General features: G+C 43.6%; 1 protein-coding gene across 1 annotated transcript in view; it reads right to left on the bottom strand.

The window, feature by feature from the left end:
- Window positions 1-23,492, bottom strand: part of LOC126466081 (uncharacterized) — a 309,668-nt gene that overhangs the window by 76,203 nt on the left and 209,973 nt on the right. Inside the window, exons 11-12 of the mRNA XM_050096360.1 lie at window positions 19,014-19,193; window positions 9,001-9,173 (exon numbers count right to left, since the gene is read on the bottom strand). Of these exons, the coding sequence (XP_049952317.1) occupies window positions 9,001-9,173; window positions 19,014-19,193 (353 nt within the window). The remainder of the gene's footprint in view (window positions 1-9,000; window positions 9,174-19,013; window positions 19,194-23,492) is intronic.

Below are 23,492 nucleotides of genomic sequence, written 5' to 3'. Positions count from 1 at the left end.
ATGTGGCGATTCGATGGCAGGGAATGGGTATGACGAACGCTCGGTGAACGTCATCTGCAGCGTGTGTAGTGCCAACAGTTTAATTCGAAGGCGGTGGTGTTGTGGTGTGTTCGCGTTTTTATGGATGGGGTTTGCACCCCTTGCTGGTTTGCGTCGCACTATCACAGCACAGGCCTACATTGATATTTTAAGTACCTTCTTGCTTCCCAATGTTGAAGAGTAACACGATCGAGCACCTGTTCATAATGCACGGCCTGTATCGAAGTGGTAAGACGACAATAACATCCCTGTAATGGACTGGATTGCACAGAGTCATGACCTGAATCCTATAGAACATCTTGGGGATGTTTTGGACTCCTCAGTGCAGCACTCTGTGAAGAATGGGCTGCCATTCCCCAAGAAAACTACCAGCACCTGATTGAACATATTCCTGTGAGAGTAGAAGCTGTCAACATGGCTAAGCGTGGGCCAACACCATACTGAATTCCAGCATTACCGATAGAGGGACCCACGAACTTTCAAGCCATTTCAGCAAGGTGTCCGGATACTTCTGATCACATAGTGTATGTATATTTATCAAAGAAACATCGTTTTCGTGGGAGCGCTTGGCAAGCGAAACCTTTTGTTTTGTTGGTTTCGGTTTATCTTGGAAGCCTCAAACATTTCAACCGCTGCTTAGTTTACGGCTCGCACGAAATTACCTATGTTTCGACTGACAATACGACGTTATATACGGGTTTTGGAGTTCCCAAGTGAAATTTTCTTTAGCGTTTCTTTGGAACAACTGACTAAGTCCTGCTTTTGATCTTCAGCAACATACGATGGAGTCCATTGGGAAAAGATCATTCATCATCATCATCATCATCATCATCATCATCATTTAAGACTGATTATGCCTTTCAGCGTTCAGTCTGGAGCATAGTCCCCCTTATAAAATTCCTCCATGATCCCCTATTCAGTGCTAACATTGGTGCCTCTTCTGATGTTAAGCCCATTACTTCAAAATAATTCTTAACCGAATCCAGGTACCTTCTCCTTGGTCTACCCCGACTCCTCCTACCCTCTACTGCTGAACCCATGAGTCTCTTGGGTAACCTTGCTTCTCCCATGCGTGTAACATGACCCCACCATCTAAGCCAGTTCGCTCTGACTGCTACATCTATAGAGTTCATCCCCAGTTTTTCTTTGATTTCCTCATTGTGGACACCCTCCTGCCATTGTTCCCATCTACTAGTACCTGCAAAGATCATTGTCCCAACTAAATGTTCTCGCAAAATCGAATGTACTGTGGTCTTCTGTTTGCCTCTTACATCATAGTTAGTGATGTATTGGCCCCCTTGACACGTGTCGCGCTCAGCATCTCTGCATTTTAAGGAAAAACAATGGAATCCTGTCACCCTTCACCAAAGTAATCGCGGAATGAGTTCTGCAACTTAAAACCGAGCAAATAAATAATTTCTAGTATATGCACGATATTCAAGGAGAGAGTGTCCTTTGCGTCAGATCCCTAACATCTGGCTATCGACAAATTCGCCAATGTTACTCATTTTCCCCATTGTGTTCTCGATTGTCACTTCGATACAATGGGTAATATTTTCCCATTCCACGCGAACATCACTCGCTCGTGTTCTATACACAAGTTCAGTAGGTGACTGTGTGTAAAATATTTTCTCTGTTTAATATTAATTACTGCATGCTCGTTCAACAGATGGCTTTTACATGCATCTCATTTCATTTATACACACAACAAGACAACACATACATGGATTTCTTTGTACTGGAGGAAACTGTGTTCAGTTATTCTCCAAAATAGTTCCTGTCGACACCTATTTCATTTTGTAACTGTGACGGCCCCACATATACAACAGTTCTTAGAGTATTATCGCTGTAGAAGATTTCTAGCACTTCGACTTGAGTTATACGAGACTCAGTTCCAATGCGTTCAACAGGGGAAATCATGTTATTTCATATTTTGTTTGTGGCTTTTACATTAAACAACGTAGAAACCTCGCATCTCTCGATGCAGTTTCTTTGTTTCGCCTGACTATGCACAATGCTGTACTAATTTGGCGAAACTAACCTGTGCGATTCAAACAAAATAATATACGATAAAATGCAGTATGGAATCGAGTGTCAGCAAGAGTGTGTGTGCAGCTTATCGTATTGTTGGTAACAACTGTCAACAATCTCATTGTCAATGGCTGTATGGACTTCGCACCGAATCCCAAACAGATTACAACCAAGGCCACCGATAACTGACGTTTGGTGTACAAGTTTCTAAATTTTTTGGTACTGTTACGCCGTACGGCAAAAACATAGAACTTATTTTGGGGATAATGGATGACAACAGAGTTGAATTTTCAACTTTTCCTTATTTTTATTACAACAGTCGCTGCCAGCTCCTCGTGACTTCTAGACCAAGAGAGATTTGAGTTTCTCGTGTTTACATTTTTGTAATGCAGTCTTTAAATTCCATCTGCTACCTACCAATTCGGAAGTGACCTTTTGCATTAGTTCGGATTTCATGACAGCATCAGGAAATGTTCACTTGAGCTTTAGCCATAACACAATGATGCTGAAAATGGCTTGCTGATGTCTTTGTGCATTTTCGACTCAGTCTACCTGTTCGAGAAGACACATCGGGGTAAAGCATTTTACACTGTTTAATAGAATGCTCCTTAGGTGGCTCAACACCATGTGAACGAATGATCTACAACAATGATCCTAATAAACTGCTGTTTCCCGGGCAAGAAAGCAGTTTGGCTCCGTTTCAAGACTGCGACGTGCAGTAACCAAGGAATAGCTAATGACATCGTTCCATGGAAATCTTGTTTCATCGATGTTTGCCCATCAGTATCTCTGTTGTTTCAGGAGACTACTGAGCGAAACTATAAGACGTAAAGAAAAATGCCACAGTGTCAGTGGACAGACCGACTCTCCAAATTCCCATTTGTTATACCCGCCATGGCGTAGCTGCACTGGGGGAAAGTCTGCAGAAAGTGTAGACAAAGTATCCGCTCCGTACTGTTGCATCGAATTAGGTCGAGTCTATAGACAGGCAATTCAGTGAACTGTAGCGACTTGCCAGGCAACTCCTGACAGCAAATTCACTGAAGTTCACACACTTATTATCGTTTTCCACGCCACAGATGGTGAGCACTTGTAATGTGAGTTAAAAACTTGTAGACGCTCTATCCACAGGTAGGCTATACATTTATTTTCTGCATGTCTTAAAGTTCCGGGTTTCCTGGAACCATGGAGGTAGTGATGAGTAATACTGTACCAAATTATTAAGGCTTCTGTGGCCACTTGCTGACAAGTTGCCTGTTGGCTTCTGTGTCGGGTTCATCGGCCGACGTTTGTTTCATGATTTTTCTGACGTTTCGCCAACACGAGTGGCTGGCACTGTCACAGCTTCAACCTCCGTTGCTGGTGGCGGACTGGAGTCCAAGGGCTTTTCCGTTGTCAATTCCGGTGCGGTTCTGCTCTTGCTACCTGTAACGGTCGTTGGCTGCAGCACGGGAATCCAGGATCTGGATAGAAAGCTCTTTACAAACCGACATAGAAGATTATAGAGTGTCTCAAATCGACAAAGAAGGAAAGAGAACCACTTGTATTGTGGGGGATCTACCGCTTACCATGTACGTACGGAAAAGTCTACGTTGGAATGAGTGGTCGCTGAATCAACATCAGGATCACCGAACATAAGCAGCATTACTGGTTGGGGCGGGTGGAAAAATTGACCTCTGCGTGAGGCCGACAACGTAGTAAAATTCACCGGTCTAAGTGTTCTTGCTGTGGAGAAGAGTAGTTAAAGCACCCGTTTGTTCAAAAAAGCTATCGAAATACACAAACATGAGAATAGCTTCAACAAGAAAGTAGGAAGCCTCAAGGTGAAGAGAGCCTGGATTCCCGTGCTGCAGTGAACATTCGTTGCAAGTTACAAGAGGCGAATCGCACCGGAGATGACCATGGAAAAGCTCTTACACTATACGCTCCGGGTACTTACAATCTGCGGCCTCGAGCTCGACTCGAGTCTGCCACCAGCAAAAGAGGCTGAAAAAAGAGGCTGAAGCTTTGACAACGCCAGCCAATCGTACTGGCAAAACGTCAGCAAAATCGTCAAACCTCGACCGAAGAACCCAAGACAAAAGCCAACAGGCAGTTTGTTAATACTGCACTGTCATATTTTACCTGCTATAAAGGGTAATTCAAGATGATTAGGGATTTACTATCGGCTATAGCTAATACATAACGATACACCGATAAGAATGACAGAGAACTTAAAAGAAACTTCCTGGCAGATTAAAACTGTGTGCTGGACCGAGACTCGAACTCGGGACCTTTGCCTTTCGAGAGCAAGTGTTCTATCAACTGAGCTACCCCAGCACGACTCACGCCCCGTCCTCACAGCTTTACTTCTGCCGGTATCTCGCCTCCTACCTTACAAACTTTACAGAAGCTCTCCTGCGAACCTCTTGCGTACATGCCTCCTTTAGTGAAAACAGTTGTAGATCTCAGAATGCCCTCGCCTCGATGAGTCACCATATACTTCAGTGGTTCCTTTGAAAGGGCACGGTCGATTTCCTTCTGCATCCTTGACATAATTGGATCTTGTGCTCCGACTCTAATGACCTCGACGCTGACGGGACGTTCAACCTACTCTTCCTTTTCCTTCCACATTTTTCCTTGGATATTCTTACAATTTGAAATCTGCTTCCTCTCTTGCCTTTATGTAATCCATCTGGAGCCTCAACCCCGTACATTAACTTCTTACACGTAGTGTTTTCAGTGACTAAACTGAGGACTGTACAAAGTTCTAGTATGTGGCTTTCCCGTTTATTCGCGCGTCGTATTCGAAGTTCTCCTTCTATTTTTCTTTCTCTTCGTATGTGTTACTGATAATTTGGGGCAGTGGATTGAAGTGGATTATCGCTGAAATGTTGTCAACGTGACCAAGGAGAGTCATAAGAACTCCAATAATATATGTAAAATGTGAGATTTCTTATATATGATCTTTAATTCCTATTGATGTATCTCTATGCATTAAATGGTGATAGCCGTTTAAAATCGCTGTACTTGTATGTATTTTTAAGTATCTTGTAATGTGATACTTCCAAAAAGTGTATAAAATTCCGTTATCTGCAGAACTTGTACACCGTGACCAGTACAAGTTCTGGTGACAAACTGCGCTGGTAACATACAGAACTATTCCATTTTCATAATGAATGAAAAGATTGCCGCCATTTGACTGTGAGATTTTATTATTTCACTACCGTGATTTCGCTTGTAGTACCATTTTGAAATGCAATGGCGAAAACTCAATTGCCCGACTCGTTGATTCTGACGTCGCGTTGGGCTTGACACTGCGTTAGTTAGGAATCACATAATTAGCCTTACACTTTTCGTTGAATCTAATACAGTGCATCTAATTAATTTTCTCTTCGTACATCCATATTTAAACTGGATGAGGGTGGGACACAGCTGGTATAATTTTTATTAAAATGAAATTCCTCTAGCTGTACTTAGAATTTTCTATTTCCTTCGCTACTAGTTTCGACGTTCCGTCAACGCCACTTTCAGGCCCGTACACTCCGATGAAATCAGCTGTGTGTGGCTCAGTCTAGAAGTCTGCGGTGAGATCTCAGAGTGTACGGGCCTGAAGATGGCGTTAACGGAACGCCGAAACTAGTAGCGAAGTAAATAAAAAATCTATAGCTGGAGGAATTTCATTTTAATTAAAAAAATAGTAATTAATTTTATCTTCATCCATTGTTATTGAAAACCATACGCGTACGTATTTTTTAGCAAACAGTTTATGCATTTTCCTTGGTTGGGGACCACAGTCATGATTATGCTTATGAATAAAATCGTTTCCGCCATTCAACTTTTTTTCGAATCACACGTATGGTGGTTTCTCCGATGCCAACGGACGAAGATCAAAGTAACTCAATCCACTGATTGTATTAGATTCAACGGAAAGTGTGGAGCGGATGATATGATTCTTAATATATTTGTGTGAAGACCAGGCGAATGTCAGAACACCAAGACGACGTCAGAAGCAGCGTAAGAGGAATGAAATTTCCACCATTGCTCATGTGAATGGCAGAACAGCCGAAATCACGACAGTGAGTTAAATAAACAATAAAAATTGAGAGTCAAATGGTGGCAATAATTTCATTCGAAAAGCATATTACGACTGTGGTAACCAATGAAGGGAAACACGGCGTAGACTACTTTCCATTTCGATAGAAGCGCCAACCTTCCGACACGGCAGCTGTCTAATGCCGTTTCTCTTGAGTGCAAGTGATTGCTTAGGCGACAGCAACCACGCATCCTGAGAGCCTATGTTCTAGCTCTCTTATTGTTTTCTTTCTTTCACTTTCTTATAACTCTCTTACTATTATTTCTGTTTTTGTTTCACTTCATTTCATTATCGACTTCAGTAGTTACTATGGCTCTGTGGCCTCGTTCAAGCACTTCAATCATAAAATGACTGCGCGAAACCTGTATTGCACTCGGAATACGAAGAAAGGGGCGTAGGGTGTAGGTAGGCTCACTAAACATTCATACGGTTGGTAAATAATATATGTTTATTGAGTGTAATATTCTTCAGAGAAATTACTATGAGCCGAACGTTGTGCAGTTTGAGAAAGCATTCGAGAATATCAAGGAACTGCTCGTTCCAGAGAAGCGCAGGAACAGTGAATGTACTTATATAATTTTTGTGGCTTTTAGTCCTTGCCGCGACGCTCATTACGACTGACACCTAAGGCTACAGCTGCGTCATTCTCCCACGCACCCCGTAACTGTACCACGCCGGATCTCCCAGCGCGGCTTTTTGCTAATGCTGACAACATAGCACAAGACTACCGCATCGCCGAAAACGGCACGCTGGAAAAAAATACAGGGCTTGGTTTATGTAAACGAGTGGCCTGAAGTAGTTGGAGGTGTTGCCCAATTTGAGAATGTGGCGTGTGTTTACGCCTAATATTGCGGCTAGACATGGAGTATGGCGCGAGTGTAGACTCGGTATATGAGCAATCTGTTACAGATAGACGTACGCTGAACATGGCAGCTCGTCGCGTTTTAATCAACTTAGAATGTAGGGTTGTAATCGGTGCAAGCCACAAGGGTTACAGCAAGTCGCAGATCACACAAGAATTCGGATTCCCGATGTCAGCAATGTCGACACTGGATCTTCAGTATCGCAGCGATTATGTTTCCCCAAGAGTAAACCGCCGAATGGGATGACACGTGTTGTCTAGCTGACGTCACGTCGCTTCCGTGCAAGGCCCACGAGAAACCATGGAGGTAAGGATAAGGGGAGGTGGCGCTACGTATCCCAGCCGTACTACGTTTTGAAGCCATGGGGGCGTGGCTCGCTGCCATGACACTCTGACCAAAACATTGCCAGTGTGCTATAGCGCTGCGTGTATTACAGTCGCTAATAGCACCATATACGCATGTAACGTCATCAGATTGGTTGTTTAAAGTTTTTGTTTAAAATAAAATCTCGTAAAGGCGAAATTCCGCGTCTCTTCTGATTAAAAATAGTTTTTAATGTAATATTACGAATAGCTAGTCTTCAATGTAAACGATACAATTTTGTTAATTCAGTAATAAACGTGTATCACAAACTAAATAATAGAAACTGAAAACTAAGTTAGCTATAACCTCCCTCCAAAGCCCCATAAATACATCTTGTTTGTAATACGTACTGGGACATTTCAGTTACGTTACACTAATGGGAAACACTGTTCATTACCACCAATATTTACTGAAATACGGTACATAGAATGGCAAATCTACACAGTGTCCTGTTTAGGCCTATACTTTACGCCATTTAATGTAGTGTTAGCTTTTAATTTGGTACATGATGAAGACAAAGTGAGTTACTCAACACTTCGATTATCGACGATACGTACGTATTATACTGAAACGTGAACTTGAAAACTAAGAATTTAATTCTTTGAATTAACATACCTTTTGCAAATGTTTAGGGAAAACTACAGCATTTTCTCGGAGCCTTACTGTTGAAAGGGAAGTTCGGTCTATGTCCTCTTCTCGGAAATGCTGAGAACATATAGTGCTCCACTTAGACGCACGCCAATTCTTCCTCCTCACGGCATTCTCCCACAGAGCTTTCCGACTTTCATTTTTAGGAAATTAAAATCATACAGGAGAAAAACACGCTATAGTACAAGTACCGATGTAGCACACGTTCATTCACAATGAAGTTGTAAAATCACACTTAACGAGACAACTTACACATGAAATGTTATTCCCTTCGATTTCGCATCACTATCAGAACGATTCGTACATCCGAACACCACACAAGTCACCATAATAACGCAAAATCCTTCCAAAAGCGAGCGACAAGCCTATGCACACAAGCTTACAGCAGCAATGCATTGGTCTGACTGAGATGGCTACCCTCGGCTTCACATAGCTTCACAGCTGTGACGTCACGGCGTCTCCGTCTATTCTTACCTCCATGCGAGAAACACAGGCTGTGGTGCATACGTCACAGCAAGTGACGACCCTGGCGGCGAGCGAGTAACTATTTCAGACGAGTTTAGTAATGTTTAAATGAATCAACTTCTCGATAGCACACCAACGAAGTTTTAGGAGGTACCTTTTCAATTAAATATTGATTTCCTGTGGGCCCTGCAAGGAGTCGAGCGTTCACGAAGTGTGGTGGCCAAGTCAACTAGTGTGACGTCACAAGTTCGTTGCATGGGCCGTATATCTCGTTGGCCCCGCCCCCTGTAGTGCCATACGGGGCGATCGACGGTCTGCTGTGTCGGATGCCCGCCGATATGTTGTGAGGCGTCAGGGACCCAAAGCTACCAGGGCAGCACAACAACAAATGCATCGCGTGGGCTGCAGCAACCCACGACCAACGCGTGTCCCTTTCAAGTCTTGGCCACTCAGTGGAATTTAAAATAAGAGCTTACGTCAAAGTCCGCGGCGGTTAAACATCGTCTGAGAACTTACCCAGTTGTTGGGCACGCCAGGCTGGGACGCGTTGTCTTTGGCGACGCCCGGGTGCCACACGAAGTACTCGCGGTACTTGGCGTGTTCCGGGTGTGACGTGTTGGTCGCCTTCTGGAACCACTCATGCTCTTCGCTGCAGTGGTTCGGTACGAAGTCCATGAGCACCTTCAGCCCTGAAGCACAGGAGACATCCCCTTTATTGTTACAATACAGTACAGCTGTAAGTAGGCTGTTTAGGTTTTATGTTGGTAATGCCACATAGCGCTCTGTATGCAAAACACTTACAGCGCCATGTGCAGTCTGTGGCTGGTTTGCATTGTTGGAATATTTGCTATTGTATGTGTTGGGTAGTTGGATGTGAACAGCGCGCAGCGTTGCGCAGTTGGAGGTGAGCTGCCAGCAGTGGTGGATGTGGGGAGAGAGATGGCGGAGTTTTGAGAGCGGATGATCTGGACGTGTGTCCATCAGAAAGAGTAAATTTGTAAGACTGGATGTCATGAACTGATATATATATATATATATATATATATATATATATATATATATATATATATATATACACTCCTGGAAATGGAAAAAAGAACACATTGACACCGGTGTGTCAGACCCACCATACTTGCTCCGGACACTGCGAGAGGGATGTACAAGCAATGATCACACCAACGGCGCAGCGGACACACCAGGAACCGCGGTGTTGGCCGTCGAATGGCGCTAGCTGCGCAGCATTTGTGCACCGCCGCCGTCAGTGTCAGCCAGTTTGCCGTGGCATACGGAGCTCCATCGCAGTCTTTAACACTGGTAGCATGCCGCGACAGCGTGGACGTGAACCGTATGTGCAGTTGACGGACTTTGAGCGAGGGCGTATAGTGGGCATGCGGGAGGCCGGGGGGACGTACCGCCGAATTGCTCAACACGTGGGGCGTGAGGTCTCCACAGTACATCGATGTTGTCGCCAGTGGTCGACGGAAGGTGCACGTGCCCGTCGACCTGGGACCGGACCGCAGCGACGCACGGATGCACGCCAAGACCGTAGGATCCTACGCAGTGCCGTAGGGGACCGCACCGCCACTTCCCAGCAAATTAGGGATACTGTTGCTCCTGGGGTATCGGCGAGGACCATTCGCAGCCGTCTCCATGAAGCTGGGCTACGGTCCCGCACACCGTTAGGCCGTCTTCCGCTCACGCCCCAACATCGTGCAGCCCGCCTCCAGTGGTGTCGCGACAGGCGTGAATGGAGGGACGAATGGAGACGTGTCGTCTTCAGCGATGAGAGTCGCTTCTGCCTTGGTGCCAATGATGGTCGTATGCGTGTTTGGCGCCGTGCAGGTGAGCGCCACAATCAGGACTGCATACGACCGAGGCACATAGGGCCAACATCATGGTGTGGGGAGCGATCTCCTACACTGGCCATACACCACTGGTGATCGTCGAGGGGACACTGAATAGTGCACGGTACATCCAAACCGTCATCGAACCCATCGTTCTACCATTTCTAGACCGGCAAGGGAACTTGCTGTTCCAACAGGACAATGCACGTCCGCATGTATCCCGTGCCACCCAACGTGCTCTAAAAGGTGTAAGTCAACTACCCTGGCCAGCAAGATCTCCGGATCTGTCCCCCATTGAGCATGTTTGGGACTGGATGAAGCGTCGTTTCACGCGGTCTGCACGTCCAGCACGAACGCTGGTCCAACTGAGGCGCCAGATGGAAATGGCATGGCAAGCCGTTCCACAGGACTACATCCAGCATCTCTACGATCGTCTCCATGGGAGAATAGCAGCCTGCATTGCTGCGAAAGGTGGATATACACTGTACTAGTGCCGACATTGTGCATGCTCTGTTGCCTGTGTCTATGTGCCTGTGGTTCTGTCAGTGTGATCATGTGATGTATCTGACCCCAGGAATGTGTCAATAAAGTTTCCCCCCCTGGGACAATGAATTCACGGTGTTCTTATTTCAATTTCCAGGAGTATATATATATATATATATATATATATATATATATATATATATATATATATATATATATAATGACTTTTGAACACTATTAAGGTAAATACATTGTTTGTTCTCTATCAAAATCTTTCATTTGCTAAGTATGCCTATCACGAGTTAGTGCCTTCAGTAGTTAGAATCTTTTATTTAGCTGGCAGTATTGGTGCTCGCTGTATTGCAGTGGTTCGAGTAACGAAGATTTTTGTGGGGTAGGTGATTCATGAAAGGTATAGGTTATTGTTAGTCAGGGTCATTCTTTTGTAGGGATTATTGAAAGTCAGATTGCGTTGCACTAAAAATATTGTGTGTGAGTTTAGTGATGATCAGGATAAGTAAAGAGAGAACTGTCTAAGTACGTTCAGTTCTGCTCATCTGTTTGAAAATCAAATAACGTAAGAGGTTTATCAGCACAGTAATTCATAATTTTTCTAAGGGGATGTTTCACAACGTACCATTACACTTCTATTCTTTATTACCACTTATATTTGTAGTGGGTATTTGGAGGAGGGAGGCGGGGGAGGTGGGGATGGAGTCTAAGCGATGGCTGCCCCAAGCTCAGGCCTTCGGCGTGCATTCCAACATCTAATAATTTGCTTACACGCAGTTGACCTACACTTTTATTTTGTGTGATTGATGGCGCCAGTAGCTGTTGGTTAATAACACTCCAGGTATTTCCCATGTATTTATCTACATTCCACTTGCCCACACGGAAGTGTATACAGGGGTTGTAGAATTGAATGACAACACTGAAAATTTGTGCCAGACAGGGTCGCGAGCTGTCGCCTTACCATTTGGCTATCCGTGCACGACTCAAATTTCCATATCTCGTCAACCATGCGTGTACAGCCTGTACTCGTACATCCATTATGTATATTCCAGTACAGGATAGACATTTTAACTGAAAGCCTCTTGCCCGGTGTCGGCTGATTAACACGACATTGCATCGTGTCCAAAGAGACTTTGGATCGTAATTCAGCCGGCCGGAGTGGCCGAGCGGTTAAAGGCGCTACAGTCTGGAACCGCACGACCGCTACGGTCGCAGGTTCGAATCCTGCCTCGGGCATGGATGTGTGTGATGTCCTTAGGTTAGTTAGGTTTAAGTAGTTCTAAGTTCTAGGGGACTTATGACCACAGCAGTTGAGTCCCATAGTCCTCAGAGCCATTTTTGATCGTAATTCAGAATAACAGAGGCACCGCAATATCGTCTTGAACACGTTTTAACAGAGTCCCCGAGGATACAAACTGTAGATATGCACTTGAGAACAAACCAATATGTCCCCACATTGGCACCATTCACGTGATGGCAGTCTTCAGCACGTCTCCTCATCTATGCCCATGCAAGTTCAAGGCGTGTTCCAAATACATCGAGAGCCTCCACAATGTGTTCTCGGAGTTTATCGACACTATCAGCAGGACTGAAATATACAAAACCTAATAACACTTTCCTGCACAAATAATTCGGGCCATGGGCCTAACAGGCAATAGTACTAGCTAGCCAGGACCAGTCCACGCGTTGTGAAGCTTCGTGCTATGTAGTCGCCAACAGCCAGATAAAAATGTAAATGCCGTGTGGGTGGAGCCCCCCCGTCGGGTAGACCGTTCGCCTTGTGCAAGTCTTTCGAGTTGACACCACTACGGCGACTAGCGTGTCGATGGGGATGAAATAATGATGATAAGGACAACACAACACCCAGTACCTGAGCGAAGAAAATCTCCGACCCGGCTGGGAATCGGACCCGGGCCTTTAGGTATGACGTTACATCGCGCTGACCACTCACCTACCAGGGGCGGACAACAGCCACATGAAAGTGTGCCATTGTACCTTCATACCTGTAACACATACCCATCTTTCCGCGACAAGGAACATCATCCCAAAGTAGCCTTAGACGTTAATAGTGTAGTGACACTGGCGTTAGTGATCTGGTGAAGACTTCGAATAATGGAACACATTGGCTTCCAGACCTTTCTTTACTAGGATTATTTGTTTGTCACATTGTTCTCTACTCGCCCCTTTCCTTTGTACCTATAGCAGTGAAACAACGTATACGTTACCCATTTTTTATTGTTCTGGTGGGTCGCTTTACGCTAATCTCTCTGCATGCTGTAAGTTCACTACGTATCAAGAAGGAAGACTTACAAGATACGTTAACAAGCCAGGTGGTCTAGTGATTGACACTGGGCTCCCATTGAGGAGGATTGCGGTTCAAATCCTTATCAGGCGATCCGAATTTAACTTTTCCGTGGTTTCTCTGAATCACTTAAGTTTAAGGTAAATACCAGATTTGATCCTATGCAAAAGACACGGTTGGTTCCTTTCTTCATCCGTCCCAAAAACGTACTTGTGCTTCGGCTATAATGACCTCATCGTCGACTAGATGTTAGACCTAATCTTCCTTCCAATTGCACACATATTAGATGTCGTTCTGTAATGTAAAACATGTTCGCTAAAATTATCAGTAACACATACGATGAGAAAGGAAAATAGCAGGAGAACTTCGAATACGACGCGCGAATAAACGGGAAAGCCACATACTAGAACTTTGTACAGTCCTCAGTTTAGTACTGAAAACACTACGTGTAAGAAGTTAATGTACGGGGTTGAGGCTCCAGATGGATTACATAAAGGCAAGAGAGGAAGCAGATTTCAAATTGTAAGAATATCCAAGGAAAAATGTGGAAGGAAAAGGAAGAATAGGTTGAACGTCCCGTCAGCGTCGAGGTCATTAGAGTCGAAGCACAAGATCCAATTATGTCAAGGATGCAGAAGAAAATCGACCGTACCCTTTCAAAGGAAACATCCTGGTATTTGCCTGGAGCGATTTGGGGAAATCACGGAAAACCTAAATCAGGATGTCCGGATGCGGGTTTGAACCGTCGTCCTCCCGAATGCGAGTCCTCGAAGCTAACCACTGAGCCATCTCGCACGGTGGCAGATGTTGACTCTGAGCATAATTTATTTGTGCTGAACTGCAGGTTAAAACTGAAGAAATTTCAGATCGGCAGGAAATTAAGGAGATCGTACTTGGGTAAAAAGAATGACTCATTGATTTCTGAGTTTCAAAATCAGAATTTTTTTTTTTGTCATCGGTATGTTGATTGGTTTCATGCGGTCCACCGCTAATTCCTCTCTTGTGCCAACTTCTTCGAGTAACACTGGCACCTTACGTCCTATATCTGGACGTAGAGTCTAAAGCTTCCTGTAATAGCAAGGAAGTTATTCAATGACATCTTAACACATGCCCTATCATTCTGTCCTTTCATCTTGTCATTCTTCTCTATGTGTATCTTTCCTCTCCGATTGTGCGGGGAACCTGCTCATTCTCTACTTTATTAGACCACCTAATTTTCAACCCCTTCTGTACCATATCTCAAACACCTCGATTATTTCCTGGTTTCCAAATAATCTGTGGTTCACTACCACACGAAGTTGTACTCCAGTCGTATACTCTCAGAAATTTACTCCTCAGATTACGGACGAGTTTTGTTATTTGTAGACTTCTTTGGCCAGGAATGACCTGTTAGCCTGGGCTTTTTATGTCCTCCTTGCTTCATCGATCATGCGTTATTTTGCTTCCAAGGTAGCAGAATTTCTTAACTTCGTCTTATACATGGTCTCCAACTTTGATTTTAAGTTTATCATTAATAAAATTTCTGCCCCAAATTTGTTTCTGAGTTTATCGCTAGTCCCATTTTTGCTACTCCTCATTATTTTCGTCTCTCTTAGGTTAAATCCCAGTCCATATTCTATACTCATTAGACTGTTCATTCGACACGTGCAGCAATTCTTCTTAACTTTTACAGAGGACAGCAGTGCCATCTGCGAATGTAATCACCGATATTCTATCACAATGAATTTTAAATCCTTTTCTGAACCTGTCTTTGCTTCTTCGTTGCTTCTATGATGTATCGATTGAACAGTAGGGGCACAAGAATTCATCCTTTTCTTGCACCCTTATTCATCCTAGCACTTCGTTCTTGGTTCATCATTCTTATTTACTCCCTCTTCGTTCCTGTACATATTGTACATTACCCGTCTTTCTCTTATAGCTGACTCCTATTTTTGTCAGAATGTTGAACATTTCCACCATTTTACATTGTAGAACGCTTTTTCTAAGTCGAAAAATCTTATCAAACATATGCAATCCTCTAGCGAGGCGATATGCACCTGTGCAACTATGTAAATGTTTTTGCTTCTCACAAGCTTTGTTCAGCACTTTTTGTGCTATCTTCAATATGTTTTTGTTTATTACCCTGTCTGAAAATTATTATTAAATGATAACATCTGGTGACATTATAGGAATTTCAGCTTAGAGTTATTTATGTGCTCAAAAACTGATGATTACGTTTTAAATTTGACGGTGGTTTACATATACAGCTAATGGTAAATGTTACAAATTTGAATCATGAAATAGAGCATGTTTATGTTGTGGCGACAGAAATACTGATGGAAGATATTTATAAATACCTCAAACGACGCTATCAGTCGCTTTGTGCTCGTAGTTTTATATCTTCCATACATTATGAAATCTTCAAACAAGAATAGTTTCTACTTCGCTCTTTTTCGTCCATTTCAGACTGAAAAACTCTGCATCATATCGCTTTATTTAGCGTATTACTAACAGTTTCTGATTCTGTAATCTTGTTTCCCATTGTGTCAAATGTGTTAAAAATTTATATTGACACTGTAGCTATTTTGAACTGCTACACTCCATTTTTTATTTTATTACTAAACAGGTTTATGACTTGCGCTCATGTGCATATATAACGTTCATTTGTTACTCTGTGCGTTTATTTGGAGGGTGACGTACAAATATCAAAGCGTTAGTGAGATCTAGGATGTTAAGTTTGATACTTGTATGATGTCTCGAGGGGTTTATTTGCACTGTTTTCTGATGTGGCAGTCAGTGTTCTATTGTAGAATTAGTGAGACCCTTGAGAGAACATGAAATAACAAAACTGTTAAAGCTGGTGAGCCAGGACAGTACCTTTAGACTTGAGAATGAGGTAATGATTCCAAATAAAATGAAGACAGGTGTTGACAGGAGAGGATATCATCGGATCGTCAGGTTAATGAATAATGATTCTGTGAGAGTGATACTAATTATTTACTAAATTATGAAATACTAGTTGCAGCCAGCCCCGGGGAACATCGGGTTCGGTTCCGGAGAAACGCAGGAACACGGGAAGCAATATTGACCCTACGATTATTCTTAAAAGACAGACTGAACACAGACAAACCCACGTTTCTAGCATTTGTCTATTCAGAGAAAGCGTATGGCGACACTGACTGGGAAACGCTGTTTGAAATGAAGATAACAGAGGTAAATTAAAACTTGTGTATAAACCAGACTGCAGTCATAAGAGTTTTAGGATACGAGAGGAAAGCAGTAGGCCTACTGGAGAACTGAGTAAGAAAGAGTTGTAGCTTATGACTGACGTTAATCGATCTGTACATTGAGAAAGTTTTAAAGAAAACCAAGAAGAAATTGAATAAGTGAATAACAATTCAGGGTGACCAAATACTTTCTTTAAGGTTCACCGATTGCATTGTAATTCTGTCGGAGACGGCGAATGGCTTGGAAGATGACTTGAACGGAATGGATAGTATCTTCAAAAGAAGTAAAGCGAGGGTAATGGGATACAGTCGAGTTAAGTTAGGATTTACTGAAGAAATTTAATCATGAAATGAGAAACTAAAAATAGTAGATGAGTTTTACCATTTGGACAGCAAAATAACTAACTATGACCCCAAGTCGAGAAAATAATGCAGACGGGTGATACGAAGAAAAGTATTTCTGGGAAAGAGGAACTTGTTAATATCGAATATAATTGATAAGAAGCCTTTTGTATAGGAATCTGTCTTGAGTGTATTAAAGTGAAACATAGACGACAAAGAGTTTCGACAAAAAGAGAACGGAAGCTTTTGTATTTTCATGTCACAGATGGATACTTAAGATCAAATGGGAAGATCGGTAGCCAATGAAGACGTACTGAATCGAAATGGGAAGAAAAGAAAGTTTTGTGACATTATTAAAAAAAATGATCTTTGATAAATCACATCCTGAGGTATCAAGCAATCGTCAGTTTGATAATGGAGGAAAATATGAAGGGTAAAAACTGTAGACAGAAACCATGACTTGAAGAAGGGTAAGAATTGGAGAGGGCGGCCAAGGTTTGGAAGGGTGAAAATTGTAGAGTGACACCAAGCATAGAAGAATGGTAATAATTGTACAGGGAGACCAAGTACTTATAAAAGGTAAAACCTGTAGAGGGAGACCATGGCTTGCTTAAGGATAAAAAAAATGTATAGAGAGACCAAGGGTGGACGAAGAGTGAATAGTTGTAGAGGAAGACAGTGGCATGGTAAAGCTAAAAATTGCAGACGGAGAAATAGGAGTCGATGAAGGGTAAAAATTGTAGAGGGAGGTTAAGGCATCAATACAGCAAGCAAGATGAAAAGGATGTAGATTTCAGTAGTTATCAAGAGATTAAGAGGGTTGCACAGTATAGACTAGCATAACTGCATCGGACTAGTCTTTGGACTGCAGACCAGAACAACGACGTGCATCTTAATGCATGGGTATTATCCACGTGCCAAATCTGTTACTGACAAATCTGATTTGTGTGTATTGTATACATCTTTGAATGATTTGTCCATATCATTGTACTAAATGACCAAAATTTGAATAAATGTTATAACCATTATATTAAAATTATTTTTAATGCTACATGTATTTCACTGCTAAGTTTGCTTGGTATACTATACTAAAGTAAATCACAGACTCATATTAGAGAAATATGCTTATAATTGACTACGTAATATGTTAGCTTGTGAGTCCATTTGTCGTTTCTGATCCACAGAATAGCAACAAAACTAATGTTAAAACCAGCGGAGTATAACTCGTAGAGCAGCAATTTCCCTCACACTGAGCGACCTCTGTTCAGTTAACATAACTGCTGTTAATTATCCAAATTTTCAAATAAAAATTAACATTTTACGTATTACGTAATGGAGCAATTAAAGATTCTAACTGTAGTTGTAATGGCATCATTTGCCGTGTACTTTGTTTACTAACCAAGCACATCAGTGATGCACGAAACCCGCTAAGTTAGTTTAAATAGTGTGTAAGTCTAGGAACTGACCATCTCAGCAGTTTGGCCCCTTATGAATTCACACACACATTTTTTGATGCTCGAAAGTACCTGAGATTAGCAAACAGCGTCGAAAGTTTCTCCTTGAACAAAAGATACGTTACACTGTTGACCATTAAAATTGTGACTTCTAAATGGATAGCAAAAAAGGAAATTTGATTCCCTGTGCCTGTTTAGTACAGTACGGTAAATACTTTATAATCGGTGTGAACAAGCTAATTTTACGGTGTTTCTTAAATAAACGCACCATAATGGCATCCCGTGTACAAATTATTCGCCCAAAAAAGAATTCCTACGCGGCGGCTCACAAAGTCAGTCCAAGGATGAACTGGCTTAATTATCACAAAACTCTGATGGGAAAGCATGACCAGTCATACTGTATGCACTGTAGACCGACACCTGCGGACTCAACGACTAAATAGAGACATTTCTGGAGGTTTAGTACGAGTGGGGGTTCTTGCAAGGCAACACGCATTTGTGTGTTGTCTTCTTGAACCATGATGTCAATGAGACTTTGAAGATACGAAGCAATATTCGGATGTGATTTCTTAATGAAAAAGCCACTCCATTATCTTTCCTTACAGACAGAATGAAGAAGGCATTACTGCTATCTGCTTTCTGCTGTCACGCGGAAATATTAATCGTTCACATATTCAAGCATGTGGTAACTTCACGCCTTTGTAACTTTTGTCGCATCGCATCTTGATGATGCTGCAATTTTGCAACCCAGCTTGGTATGATTCAATTGTTCTTCAAATTTTACAGAATTACTCAGTTATTGTATAATGTGTCTGTTAATGTGACATAAATTTCAGGAATTTTTACCACAAAGTGAAACAAACGAATATTTATGTATATACCTTACCGACTGCATGTGCCTTGTTCAGTAGTTCATCCAAGTCTTCCATGGTACCAAACGTTGGGTCTATGCCTTTGAAGTCAGAGATGTCATAGCCATTGTCCTTCATAGGCGAAGGGTACACGGGCGATATCCAGACACCTGCTACGCCCATGTCAGTCAGGTGGGACAGCTTGGACGTGATTCCTGCAGCATACAAGTGCGTGTACACAGTTAGCTTCCGTTCATAAACAGGTTCACGTCTAGTCATTAATATTTTCTTGAAACAAAAAATATCATAAATGTATGAGGCAGAAAAAAGTCTAGCCTTAGTTTGCTTTTGAAACTCTAAGAGCAACCGTTTTTGCTGACTAAATCATGGACTTTCAGTACCGTCTATTTTTTTCAGACAACTAGTACTTTTAATTCCTAAACATATTACAGAACCTTTCTACCATTATGTGTAAGCCCTTTCATTCGGTACTGTAAAATGCAACATGTTTTAAGTCATTAAATACCATAATGAAAATTGGACCTAAATGTCTTTTATGTACGTTGTGATTACTATCTTATTTCCCAGAGTATTAAGAACTGTAGGACATCCTAACATAAATGCTTAGCTTGACACCTACAAGGCAATGACGTTATTAAGAGTTTGATTTGAGAGCTAACAAATGACTTCATGTACAGGGTGTTTCCTCAAGAGAGTGCAAAAATTCAACAGGACTTAGGGGATGCTCCACTGGACAATTTCAGGTAGGCAACATGGGGTCGGAAAAGCCAGCTTAAGGAGATAACAGGAATAAAATCGCAGTACTGTGTACTTTTTCATTTACATTAGTTGCAGTTAACTGCAAATACCATCATTAACACAATGAACGTACCGTTTGTACTATATCTCACAAAATGTGCTGAAACTGACGGCCATTAATGCATGCGTAACATCGGTGAACAAGGTTGTAGGCATCCTCACAAATACCCCTGGTGTGTTGCGAATCACATCAAAGGCAACAATTCTGGCAACTAATTCCATCTCTGTATCCACTGTGGTCTCATACACAAGTGACTTTAGATACCCCCATAGCAAATAATCAACGGGATTCAGTTCACGTGACATAGCAGGCCACGGAACAGAATATCCCCTTCCAATCCATCGATCAGAAAATACTCCCTAGTAATCAGGCTCCACCTCATCGTTTCCTTGCAGGAAGTAAAGAATGTACTTGTAAATAAACAGCACGGTACGTTTAAATTTGTACGCATGTTAGCTGGAAAAAGATGGAAAAGAGTAATGATAGACAAAGCGATAGACAAGTATATGTTAATACCTCCTTAAGCTGGCTTCTCCGACCCCAGGTATCCTACCTCAAATTGTTCAGTGGAACATTCTTTATGTCCTGTTACATTCTTGCACGCTCTTACGGAAACAGCCTGTATAAAATACACTCCTGGAATTGGAAAAAAGAACACATTGACACCGGTGTGTCAGACCCACCATACTTGCTCCGGACACTGCGAGAGGGCTGTACAAGCAATGATCACACGCACGGCACAGCGGAAACACCAGGAACCGCGGTGTTGGCCGTCGAATGGCGCTAGCTGCGCAGCATTTGTGCACCGCCGCCGTCAGTGTCAGCCAGTTTGCCGTGGCATACGGAGCTCCATCGCAGTCTTTAACACTGGTAGCATGCCGCGACAGCGTGGACGTGAACCGTATGTGCAGTTAACGGACTTTGAGCGAGGGCGTATAGTGGGCATGCGGGAGGCCGGGTGGACGTACCGCCGAATTGCTCAACACGTGGGGCGTGAGGTCTCCACAGTACATCGATGTTGTCGCCAGTGGTCGGCGGAAGGTGCACGTGCCCGTCGATCTGGGACCGGACCGCAGCGATGCACGGATGCACGCCAAGACTGTAGGATCCTACGCAGTGCCGTAGGGGACCGCACCGCCACTTCCCAGCAAATTAGGGACACTGTTGCTCCTGGGGTATCGGCGAGGACCATTCGCAACCGTCTCCATGAAGCTGGGCTACGGTCCCGCACACCGTTAGGCCGTCTTCCGTTCACGCCCCAACATCGTGCAGCCCGCCTCCAGTGGTGTCGCGACAGGCGTGAATGGAGGGACGAATGGAGACGTGTCGTCTTCAGCGATGAGAGTCGCTTCTGCCTTGGTGCCAATGATGGTCGTATGCGTGTTTGGCGCCGTGCAGGTGAGCGCCACAATCAGGACTGCATACGACCGAGGCACACAGGGCCAACACCCGGCATCATGGTGTGGGGAGCGATCTCCTACACTGGCCGTACACCACTGGTGATCGTCGAGGGGACACTGAATAGTGCACGGTACATCCAAACCGTCATCGAACCCATCGTTCTACCATTCCTAGACCGGCAAGGGAACTTGCTGTTCCAACAGGACAATGCACGTCCGCATGTATCCCGTGCCACCCAACGTGCTCTAGAAGGTGTAAGTCAACTACCCTGGCCAGCAAGATCTCCGGATCTGTCCCCCATTGAGCATGTTTGGGACTGGATGAAGCGTCGTCTCACGCGGTCTGCACGTCCAGCACGAACGCTGGTCCAACTGAGGCGCCAGGTGGAAATGGCATGGCAAGCCGTTCCACAGGACTACATCCAGCATCTCTACGATCGTCTCCATGGGAGAATAGCAGCCTGCATTGCTGCGAAAGGTGGATATACACTGTACTAGTGCCGACATTGTGCATGCTCTGTTGCCTGTGTCTATGTGCTTGTGGTTCTGTCAGTGTGATCATGTGATGTATCTGACCCCAGGAATGTGTCAATAAAGTTTCCCCTTTCCTGGGACAATGAATTCACGGTGTTCTTATTTCAATTTCCAGGAGTGTATAATTCTGCCGGGTGAAAGTATTTGGCGACTATGTTTGGCGATTAATTATTTTCGTGTTGTCTGTCCTCTTCTGCATGATTATTTCTTGCAGAGAACTTGTACCTTGTTTCTGTGCGTATTTTTAGAAGAGGTGAGGATGTAAATTAGGACTGACAATAAGCAAATAACCCTATGAAATAATGAAATATAGTGGTCATATGCACGGCCTGACAGAAAACTTGAAGCACCAGACGACGGAGTCAGAAGTGAATATAGCTTCGTACATGTGCGAACCGTCGACAGATGTGTAAATGATTGGAGCTGCAGTCACGACCATGACCGGATTTTATCTGCCTTGTTCGTGTTTACTGTTGTTACGAAGCCTGATAGGGTGAATAAGGTATCTGCACAGTGACAGATGATGAGTCATCTCTGTGAAGGACACGCAGGTGATGCGTACTAGTCAGAGACGGCGTTGCCGGCACCTAACAGAGTTTGAAGGGGGCCTTGTTGTTGGTCTCCATTTGACCGTGTGGTCAAATCGTGCAATATGCAGATTTGTGGGGCAAACGGATGTGACAGTGGGAACCTGAGACTAGGCATTATTGTCGTCAAGGTTCTGGCGTCTGACCACCACAAAGGGGGCCTGCCGTGTTACACACCAAGTACATCGTAATTCTTTCACACCTGCTCCTGCCATCTGAGAACAATTAGTGGACTCCGTACAACAGTCTGTTAGTCGCAGCAGCCAGACTAAGGAATTGCCTTCCTATGCGTGTACGGCCGTTAACACTACAATACAGACGGCAGCGTTTAAAATGGAGACATCACCGGGAAGCATTACCTACTGATGAAAGGCGTCGCATTGTGCTCAGCGCTGAATCATGGTTCTGCTCTTCACCGGATAACTATCGAGTATCACTGCGACGGGGGAAATCCGATTATTCCGATGATTTGGGAGAGGCATAGCGGTGTTACTCCTGGCATCACAGCGCGGGAAACCTTCAGGTATGACTCCAAGTTACCTGCGATTGTGGTTGAGGTAACTCTGACTACAACGGTACGTCACGGGCATCCTGGGTCCATATGTGTTACCTCTCATGCCATATTATTGAGGTTCCATTTTTCAACAGGACAGTGCTCGTTCACACATGACACATCTACATCTACGTCTACATCTATAGGGATACTCCGCAAATCACACGAAACCTGGCGGAGGGCTCATCGAACCACCTTCACAAAGATTCCGTATTATTCCAATCTCGAACAGAGCGCGGAAAAAACGAACACCTATGTGTTTCTGGCCGAGCTCTGATTTTCCTTATTTTATTATGATGAACGTTTCTCCCTATGTAGGTCGATGTCAACAAAACATTTTCGCATTCGGACGCGAAAGTTGGTGATTGAAATTTCGTGAGAAGATATAGTCGGAACGAAAAACGCCTTTGCTTTAATGATGTCCATCCCAAATCCTGTATCATGTCAGTGACATTCACTCCCCTAGGCCTATTTCTACCCTTCTTTGAACTTTCTCGGTGTACTCCGCTAATACTATGTGGTAATGATTCCAGGCTGCTCAGCAGTACTCCGAAAGAGGACTGGCAAGCGTAGTGTAGGCAGTCTCTTTAGCAGCTCTCTTACATTTTCTAAGTGTTCTG

Source organism: Schistocerca serialis, chromosome 1 (assembly GCF_023864345.2).
Source record: "Schistocerca serialis cubense isolate TAMUIC-IGC-003099 chromosome 1, iqSchSeri2.2, whole genome shotgun sequence".
Taxonomy (NCBI): domain Eukaryota; kingdom Metazoa; phylum Arthropoda; class Insecta; order Orthoptera; family Acrididae; genus Schistocerca; species Schistocerca serialis.
The sequence above is the reverse complement of the archived record's forward strand: the minus strand, read 5'-3'. Positions and strand labels throughout refer to the sequence as shown.